Source organism: Oncorhynchus nerka, linkage group LG8 (assembly GCF_034236695.1).
Source record: "Oncorhynchus nerka isolate Pitt River linkage group LG8, Oner_Uvic_2.0, whole genome shotgun sequence".
In the NCBI taxonomy this organism is placed as follows: Eukaryota; Metazoa; Chordata; class Actinopteri; order Salmoniformes; family Salmonidae; genus Oncorhynchus; species Oncorhynchus nerka.
In genome coordinates this window covers 72,654,648-72,669,111 of record NC_088403.1, presented here as the reverse complement: position 1 = coordinate 72,669,111, position 14,464 = coordinate 72,654,648, and the positions used below count along the sequence as shown (strand labels likewise).

The 14,464-nt window shown below is 36.1% G+C and overlaps 1 protein-coding gene across 1 annotated transcript in view; it reads left to right on the top strand.

Moving 5' to 3' along the window:
• The window catches only part of corin (corin, serine peptidase), a gene marked incomplete at its 5' end in the record, with an annotated part of 101,535 nt that overhangs the window by 19,200 nt on the left and 67,871 nt on the right, over nucleotides 1–14,464 (top strand). The window contains one exon of the mRNA XM_065021179.1: nucleotides 12,625–12,738. Within this exon, the coding sequence (XP_064877251.1) occupies nucleotides 12,625–12,738 (114 nt within the window). The remainder of the gene's footprint in view (nucleotides 1–12,624; nucleotides 12,739–14,464) is intronic.

Here is a 14,464-nt window from a genome sequence, read left to right as displayed (position 1 = left end):
ACTATAGACACACTATAGACACACTATAGACACACTATATACACACTATAGACACACTATAGACACACTATAGACACACTATAGACACACTATAGACACACTATAGACACACTATAGACACACTATACACACTATAGACACACTATAGACACACTATAGACACACTATAGACACTATAGACACACTAGACACACTATAGACACACTATAGACACACTATACACACACTATAGACACACTATACTATATACACACTATAGACACTATAGACACACTATAGACACACTATAGACACACTATAGACACACTAGACACACTATAGACACACTATAGACACACTATAGACACACTATAGACACACTATACACACTATAGACACACTATAGACACTATAGACACACTATAGACACACTATAGACACACTATAGACACACACACTATAGACACACTATAGACACACTATATACACACTATAGACACACTATAGACACACTATAGACACACTATAGACACACTATAGACACACTATAGACACACTATAGACACACTATAGACACACTATAGACACACTATAGACACACTATAGACACACTATAGACACACTATAGACACACTATATACACACTATAGACACACTATAGACACACTATAGACACACTATAGACACACTATAGACACACTATAGACACACTATAGACACACTATAGACACACTATAGACACACTATATACACACTATAGACACACTATAGACACACTATAGACACACACTATAGACACACTATAGACACACTATAGACACATAGACACTATAGACACACTATAGACACACTATAGACACACTATAGACACACTATAGACACACTATAGACACTATAGACACACTATAGACACACTATATACACACTATAGACACTATAGACACACTATAGACACACTATAGACACACTATAGACACACTATAGACACACTATATACACACTATAGACACACTATAGACACACTATAGACACACTATAGACACACTATAGACACACTATAGACACACTAGACACACTATAGACACACTATAGACACACTATAGACACACTAGACACACTATAGACACACTATATACACACTATAGACACACTATAGACACACTATAGACACTATAGACACACTATAGACACACTATAGACACACTATAGACACACTAGACACACTATAGACACACTATAGACACACTATAGACACACTATAGACACACTATAGACACACTATAGACACACTATATACACACACTATATACACACTATAGACACTATATACACACTATATACACACTATACACACTATAGACACACTATAGACACACTATAGACACTATAGACACACTATAGACACACTATATACACACTATACACACTATAGACACACTATAGACACACTATAGACACACTATAGACACACTATAGACACTATAGACACACTATAGACACTATAGACACACTATAGACACACTATAGACACACTATAGACACACTATAGACACACTATAGACACACTATAGACACACTATATACACACTATACACACTATAGACACTATAGACACACTATAGACACACTATAGACACTATAGACACTATACACACTATATACACACTATAGACACACTATAGACACTATACTATAGACACTATAGACACACTATACACACTATAGACACACTATACACACTATAGACACACTATAGACACACTATACACACTATAGACACACTATAGACACACTATATACACACTATAGACACACTATATACACACTATAGACACACTATAGACACACTATAGACACACTATATACACACTATAGACACACTATAGACACTATAGACACACTATATACACACTATATACACACTATATGACACACTATAGACACACTATAGACACACTATACACACTATATACACACTATAGACACACTATACACACTATAGACACACTATAGACACTATATACACACTATAGACACTATAGACACTATATACACACTATAGACACACTATAGACACACTATAGACACTATATACACACTATAGACACACTATAAACACTACTATAGACACACTATACACACTATATACACACTATAGACACACTATAGACACTATAGACACACTATATACACACTATAGACACACTATATACACACTATAGACACACTATAGACACACTATATACACACTATAGACACACTATAGACACACTATAGACACTATAGACACACTATAGACACTATAGACACACTATAGACACACTATATACACTATAGACACACTATAGACACTATATACACACACTATAGACACTATAGACACACTATATACACACTATAGACACATTATAGACACACTATATACACACTATAGACACTATATACACACTATATACACACTATATACACACTATAGACACACTATAGACACACTATACACACTATAGACACACTATATACACACTATAGACACACTATAGACACACTATAGACACACTATAGACACACTATACACACTATAGACACTATAGACACACTATAGACACACTATATACACACTATATAGACACTATATACACACTATAGACACACTATATACACACTATATACACACTATAGACACACTATAGACACACTATACACACACTACACTATAGACACACTATAGACACACACACTATAGACACACTATAGACACACTATAGACACACTATATACACACTATATACACACTATAGACACACACTGTAGACACACTAGACACACTATAGACACTATAGACACACTATAGACATACACACTATAGACACACTATAGACACACTATAGACACACTATAGACACTATAGACACACTATAGACACACTATATACACACTATAGACACACTATACACACTATAGACACACTATAGACACACTATAGACACACTATAGACACACTATAGACACTATAGACACACTATAGACACACTATATACACACTATAGACACACTATAGACACACTATAGACACACTATATACACACTATAGACACACTATAGACACACTATAGACACACTATAGACACACTATAGACACACTATAGACACTATAGACACACTATAGACACACTATAGACACACTATATAGACACACTATAGACACACTATAGACACACTATAGACACACACACTATATACACACTATAGACACACTATAGACACACTATATATAGACACACTATAGACACACTATAGACACACTATATATAGACACTATAGACACACTATAGACACACTATAGACACACTATATACACACTATAGACACACTATAGACACACTACATATACACACTATAGACACACTATAGACACACTATAGACACTATACACACTATAGACACTATAGACACACTATATACACACTATAGACACACACTATAGACACACTATAGACACACTATAGACACACTATAGACACACTATAGACACACTATAGACACTATAGACACACTATAGACACACTATAGACACACTATAGACACACTATAGACACACTATACACACTATAGACACACTATAGACACACTATAGACACACTATAGACACACTATAGACACACTATAGACACACTATACACACTATATACACACTATAGACACACTATAGACACACTATAGACACACTATAGACACACTATAGACACACTATAGACACACATACACACTATAGACACACTATATACACACTATAGACACACTATAGACACACTATAGACACACTATACTATACACACTATAGACACACTATAGACACACTATATACTATATACACACTATAGACACTATAGACACACTATAGACACACTATAGACACACTATAGACACTATAGACACACTACACACTATAGACACACTATATATAGACACACTATAGACACACTATAGACACACTATAGACACACTATAGACACTATATATACACACTATAGACACACTATAGACACACTATATACACACTATAGACACACTATAGACACACTATAGACACACTATAGACACACTATAGACACTATAGACACACTATAGACACACTATAGACACACTATAGACACACTATAGACACACACATAGACACACACACTATAGACACACTATAGACACACTATATACACACTATAGACACACTATAGACACACTATATACACACTATAGACACACTATAGACACACTATAGACACACTATAGACACACTATAGACACTATAGACACTATATACACACTATAGACACTATAGACACACTATAGACACACTATAGACACACTATAGACACACTATAGACACACTATAGACACACTATATACACACTATAGACACACTATATACACACTATAGACACTATAGACACACTATAGACACACTATAGACACACTATAGACACACTATAGACACACTATAGACACACTATAGACACACTATAGACACTATAGACACTATAGACACACTATAGACACACTATAGACACTATAGACACACTATAGACACACTATAGACACACTATAGACACACTATAGACACACTATAGACACACTATAGACACACTATAGACACTATATACACACTATAGACACACTATAGACACACTATAGACACACTATAGACACACTATAGACACACTATAGACACACTATACACACTATACACACTATAGACACACTATAGACACACTATACACACTATAGACACACTATACACACTATAGACACACACACTATAGACACTATATACACACACACTATAGACACACTATAGACACTATAGACACACTATAGACACACTATAGACACACTATAGACACACTATACACACTATAGACACACTATAGACACACTATAGACACACTATAGACACACTATAGACACACTATAGACACACTATAGACACTATAGACACTATATACACACTATAGACACTATACACACTATATACACACACTATAGACACACTATACACACTATAGACACACTATAGACACACTATATACACACTATAGACACACTATACACACTATAGACACACTATAGACACACTATATACACTATAGACACACTATAGACACACTATAGACACACTATAGACACACTATATACACACTATAGACACACTATATACACACTATAGACACTATAGACACACTATAGACACACTATACACACTATAGACACACTATAGACACACTATAGACACACTATAGACACTATAGACACACTATAGACACACTATAGACACTATAGACACTATAGACACTATAGACACACTATAGACACACTATACACACTATAGACACACTATAGACACACTATAGACACACTATACACACTATAGACACACTATAGACACACTATAGACACACTATAGACACTACACACTATAGACACACTATAGACACTATAGACACACTATAGACACTATAGACACACTATAGACACACTATAGACACACTATAGACACTATACACACTATAGACACACTATAGACACTATAGACACACTATAGACACACTATAGACACACTATAGACACTATAGACACTATAGACACACTATATACACACTATAGACACACTATAGACACACTATAGACACTATAGACACACTATAGACACACTATAGACACACTATAGACACACTATAGACACTATATACACACTATAGACACTACACTATAGACACATAGACACTATAGACACACTATAGACACTATAGACACACTACACACTATAGACACACTATATAGACACACTATAAACACACTATAGACACACTATATACACACTATAGACACACTATAGACACACTATAGACACACTATATACCCTATATACACACTATAGACACACTATACACACTATAGACACACTATACACACTATAGACACACTATAGACACACTATAGACACACTATACACACTATACACACTATAGACACACTATAGACACACTATAGACACACTATAGACACACTATAGACACACTATAGACACACTATAGACACACTATAGACACACTATAGACACACTATAGACACACTATAGACACACTATATACACACTATAGACACACTATAGACACACTATAGACACACTATACACACTATAGACACACTATAGACACACTATAGACACACTATAGACACACTATAGACACTATATACACACTATAGACACTATAGACACACTATACACACACTATATACACTATAGACACACTATAGACACACTATATACATAGACACACACTATAGACACATATAGACACACTATAGACACACTATATAGACACACACACTAGACACACTATACACACTATAGACACACTATAGACACTATAGACACACTATAGACACTATAGACACACTATACACACTATAGACACACTATAGACACTATAGACACACTATAGACACACTATAGACACACTATAGACACTATATACACACTATACACACTATAGACACACTATATAGACACACTATAGACACACTATAGACACACTATATACACACTATAGACACACTATAGACACACTATAGACACTATAGACACACTATAGACACACTATAGACACACTATAGACACACTATAGACACACTATAGACACACTATAGACACACTATACACACTATAGACACACTATAAACACTATATACACACTATAGACACACTATAGACACACTATAGACACACTATAGACACACTATAGACACACTATACACTATAGACACTATAGACACATAGACACACTATACACACACTATAGACACACACACTATAGACACACTATAGACACACTATATAGACACACTATTGACACACTATAGACACACTATATACACACTATAGACACACTAGACACACTATAGACACACTATATACACACTATAGACACACTATAGACACACTATAGACACACTATAGACACACTATAGACACACTATAGACACACTATACACACTATAGACACACTATAGACACACTATATACACACTATAGACACACTATAGACACACTAGACACACTATAGACACACTATAGACACACTATAGACACACTATAGACACACTATAGACACTATAGACACACTATAGACACACTATAGACACACTATAGACACACTATAGACACACTATAGACACACTATAGACACTATATACACACTATAGACACTATAGACACACTATACACACACTATATACCCTATAGACACACTATAGACACACTATATACACACTATAGACACACTATAGACACTATAGACACACTATATAGACACACTATAGACACACTATAGACACACTATAGACACTATAGACACACTATAGACACACTATATACACACTATAGACACACTATAGACACTATAGACACTATAGACACTATATACACACTATAGACACTATAGACACTATAGACACACTATAGACACACTATACACACTATAGACACACTATAGACACACTATAGACACACTATAGACACACTATATAGACACTATAGACACACTATAGACACACTATAGACACACTATAGACACACTATAGACACACTATAGACACACTATAGACACACTATAGACACACTATATAGACACACTATAGACACACTATAGACACACTATAGACACACTATATACACACTATAGACACACTAGACACACTATAGACACACTATAGACACACTATAGACACACTATAGACACACTATAGACACACTATAGACACATACACACTAGACACACTATAGACACACTACACTATAGACACACTATAGACACACTATAGACACACTATACTACACTACACTATAGACACACTATAGACACACTATAGACACACTATAGACACTATAGACACACTATAGACACACTATAGACACACTATAGACACACTATACACACTATACACACACACACTATAGACACACTATAGACACTATAGACACACTATAGACACACTATAGACACACTATAGACACACTATAGACACACTACACTATAGACACACTATAGACACTATACACTATAGACACACTATAGACACACTATAGACACACTATAGACACACTATAGACACACTATACACACTATAGACACACTATAGACACTATAGACACACTATAGACACACTATACATACACACTATAGACACACTATAGACACACTATAGACACACTATAGACACACTATAGACACACTATAGACACACTATAGACACACTATAGACACACTATAGACACTATAGACACACTATAGACACACTATAGACACACTATAGACACACTATAGACACACTATAGACACACTATAGACACACTATAGACACACTATAGACCACTATACACACTATAGACACACTATAGACACACTATAGACACACTATAGACACACTATAGACACACTACACACTATAGACACACTATAGACACACTATAGACACACTATAGACACACTATAGACACTATATAGACACACTATAGACACTATATACACACTATAGACACACTATAGACACTACTAGACACACTATAGACACTATAGACACACTATAGACACACTATACACACTATATACACACTATATACACACTATAGACACACTATAGACACACTATAGACACACTATAGACACACTATAGACACACTATAGACACACTATACACACTATAGACACACTATAGACACACTATAGACACTATAGACACACTATAGACACACTATAGACACACTATAGACACACTAGACACACTATAGACACACTATACACACTATAGACACTATAGACACACTATATACACACTATAGACACACTATATACACACTATAGACACACTATAGACACACTATAGACACACTATAGACACACTAGACACACTATAGACACTATACACACTATAGACACATATACACACTATAGACACACTATAGACACACTATAGACACACTATACACACTATAGACACACTATATACACACTATAGACACACTATAGACACTATAGACACTATAGACACACTATAGACACACACACTATAGACACACTATAGACACTATAGACACTATAGACACTATAGACACACTATAGACACTATAGACACTATAGACACACTATAGACACACTATAGACACACTATAGACACACTATAGACACACTATAGACACACTATAGACACACTATACACTATAGACACATATACACACTATAGACACACTATAGACACACTATAGACACACTATAGACACACTATAGACACACTATAGACACACTATAGACACACTATAGACACTATACACACTATAGACACACTATAGACACACTATAGACACACTATATACACACTATAGACACTAGACACACTATAGACACACTATAGACACTATAGACACACTATAGACACTATAGACACACTATAGACACACTATAGACACACTATAGACACACTATAGACACTATACACACTAGACACACTATAGACACACTATAGACACACTAGACACACTATAGACACACTATAGACACACTATAGACACACTATACACACTATAGACACACTATAGACACACTATAGACACTATATACACACTATAGACACACTATAGACACACTATAGACACACTATAGACACACTATAGACACACTATACACACTATAGACACACTATAGACACACTATAGACACACTATAGACACACTATAGACACACTATAGACACACTATAGACACACTATAGACACACTATAGACACACTATAGACACACTATAGACACACTATAGACACACACACACTATAGACACACTATAGACACACTATAGACACACTATATACACACTATAGACACACTATAGACACACTATATACACACTATAGACACACTATAGACACACTATAGACACACTATATACACACTATAGACACACTATACACACTATAGACACACTATATACACACTATAGACACACTATAGACACACTATATACACACTATAGACACACTATAGACACACTATAGACACTATACACACTATAGACACACTATATACACACTATAGACACACTATAGACACACTATATACACACTATATAGACACTATAGACACATATATAGACACACTATATACACACACTATATACACTATACACATATACACACTATATACACACTATAGACACACTATAGACACTATAGACACACTATAGACACACTATAGACACTATATACACACTATAGACACTATAGACACTATATACACACTATACACACTATATACACACTATATACACTATAGACACTATACACACTATATACACACTATAGACACACTATAGACACACTATAGACACACTATATACACTATAGACACTATATACACACTATAGACACACTATACACACTATATACACACTATATACACACTATAGACACACTATAGACACACTATAGACACACTATAGACACACTATAGACACACTATAGACACTATATACACACTATAGACACACTATAGACACACTACACTATAGACACACTATAGACACACTATAGACACACTATAGACACACTATATACACACTATAGACACTATAGACACACTATATACACACTATAGACACACTATAGACACACTATAGACACACTATAGACACACTATATACACACTATATACACACTATAGACACACTATAGACACACTATAGACACACAGACACACTATACACACTATATACACACTATAGACACACTATAGACACACTATAGACACACTATATACACACTATATATACACACTATAGACACACTATAGACACACTATAGACACACTATAGACACACTATATACACACTATAGACACACTATAGACACACTATAGACACACTATAGACACACTATAGACACACTATAGACACTATAGACACACTATAGACACACTATATACACACTATATACACACTATATACACACTATACACACTATATACACACTATATCACTATATACACACTATAGACACACTATAGACACACTATATACACACTATATACACACTATATACACACTATACACACTATATACACACTATATACACACTATAGACACACTATAGACACTATATACACACTATATACACACTATATACACACTATAGACACACTATAGACACACTATATCACTATATACACACTATAGACACTATATACACACATATAGACACTATATACACACTATAGACACACTATATACACATAGACTATAGACACACTATATACACACTATATATATACACACTATATACACACTATATACACTATAGACACTATATACACACTATAGACACACTATAGACACACTATATCACACTATATACACACTATATACACACTATAGACACTATAGACACACTATATACACACTATATCACTATATACCCACTATATACACACTATAGACACTATAGACACACTATAGACACACTATAGACACTATAGACACACTATATACACACTATATACACACTATAGACACACTATAGACACACTATAGACACACTATAGACACACTATAGACACACTATAGACACACTATAGACACACTATAGACACACTATAGACACACTATAGACACACTATAGACACACTATAGACACACTATAGACACACTATAGACACACTATATACACACTATATACACACTATAGACACACTATAGACACACTATACACACTATAGACACACTATAGACACACTATATACACACTATATACACACTATATACACACTATATACACACTATAGACACACTATATACACACTATATACACACTATAGACACACTATAGACACACTATAGACACTATATACACACTATATACACACTATAGACACACTATATACACACTATAGACACACTATATCACTATAGACACACTATAGACACACTATAGACACACTATAGACACACTATATACACATAGACACATATAGACACACTATATACACACTATATACACACTATAGACACACTATAGACACTATAGACACACTATATACACACTATAGACACACTATATACCCACTATATACACACTATAGACACACTATATACCCACTATATCACTATAGACACACTATATCACTATATACACACTATAGACACACTATATCACTATATACACACTATATCACTATATACACACTATAGACACACTATATACACACTATATACACACTATAGACACACTATAGACACTATAGACACACTATATACACACTATAGACACACTATATACCCACTATATACACACTATATCACTATATACACACACTCTGCACACTATATCACTATATACACACTATAGACACTATAGACACACTATATACACACTATATACACACTATATACACACACTCTGCACACTATATACACACTCACTAGACTATCTATACACACTAACTAGACTTTATATACACACTATATATACACACTATATACACACTATATATACCAATTCCTGTGTGTGTATTTAGTGCTAACTGTTGTTTTTTTGGTCTGTTCTGCAGCTGTCTGTGGAGGACACGACCACTTCCTGTGTGTGACTGGACTATGTATCCCCAGGAAACTAGTTTGTAACGGATATAACGACTGTGATGACTGGAGTGATGAGGCAGAGTGTGGTAAGTATACAAGCACCGATGGACAGACACACACACCCTGGTCTCTCCTGTAGATAGTAGAACACACCCTGGTCTCTCCTGTAGATAGTAGAACACACCCTGGTCTCTCCTGTAGATAGTAGAACACACCCTGGTCTCTCCTGTAGATAGTAGAACACACCCTGGTCTCTCCTGTAGATAGTAGAACACACCCTGGTCTCTCCTGTAGATAGTAGAACACACCCTGGTCTCTCCTGTAGATAGTAGAACACACCCTGGTCTCTCCTGTAGATAGTAGAACACACCCTGGTCTCTCCTGTAGATAGTAGAACACACCCTGGTCTCTCCTGTAGATAGTAGAACACACCCTGGTCTCTCCTATAGATAGTAGAACACACCCTGGTCTTTCCTGTAGATAGTAGAACACACCCTGGTCTCTCCTGTAGATAGTAGAACACACCCTGGTCTCTCCTGTAGATAGTAGAACACACCCTGGTCTCTCCTGTAGATAGTAGATCACACCCTGGTCTCTCCTATTGTTGGTAGTAGAACACACCCTGGTCTCTCCTATTGTTGGTAGTAGAACACACCCTGGTCTCTCCTGTAGATAGTAGAACACACCCTGGTCTCTCCTATTGTTGGTAGTAGAACACACCCTGGTCTCTCCTATTGTTGGTAGTAGAACACACCCTGGTCTCTCCTATTGTTGGTAGTAGAACACACCCTGGTCTCTCCTATTGTTGGTAGTAGAACACACCCTGGTCTCTCCTATTGTTGGTAGTAGAACACACCCTGGTCTCTCCTATTGTTGGTAGTAGATCACACCCTGGTCTCTCCTATTGTTGGTAGTAGATCACACCCTGGTCTCTCCTATTGTTGGTAGTAGAACACACCCTGGTCTCTCCTGTAGATAGTAGAACACACCCTGGTCTCTCCTGTAGATAGTAGAACACCCCCTGGTCTCTCCTGTAGATAGTAGAACACACCCTGGTCTCTCCTGTAGATAGTAGATCACACCCTGGTCTCCCCTGTAGATAGTAGAACACACCCTGGTCTCTCCTGTAGATAGTAGAACACACCCTGGTCTCTCCTGTAGATAGTAGAACACACCCTGGTCTCTCCTGTAGATAGTAGAACACACCCTGGTCTCTCCTGTAGATAGTAGAACACACCCTGGTCTCTCCTGTAGATAGTAGAACACACCCTGGTCTCTCCTGTAGATAGTAGAACACACCCTGGTCTCTCCTGTAGATAGTAGAACACACCCTGGTCTCTCCTGTAGATAGTAGAACACACCCTGGTCTCTCCTGTAGATAGTAGATCACACCCTGGTCTCTCCTATTGTTGGTAGTAGAACACACCCTGGTCTCTCCTGTAGATAGTAGAACACCCCCTGGTCTCTCCTGTAGATAGTAGAACACACCCTGGTCTCTCCTGTAGATAGTAGAACACCCCCTGGTCTCTCCTGTAGATAGTAGATCACACCCTGGTCTCTCCTGTAGATAGTAGAACACACCCTGGTCTCTCCTGTAGATAGTAGAACACACCCTGGTCTCTCCTGTAGATAGTAGAACACACCCTGGTCTCTCCTGTAGATAGTAGAACACACCCTGGTCTCTCCTGTAGATAGTAGAACACACCCTGGTCTCTCCTGTAGATAGTAGATCACACCCTGGTCTCTCCTGTAGATAGTAGAACACACCCTGGTCTCTCCTGTAGATAGTAGAACACACCCTGGTCTCTCCTG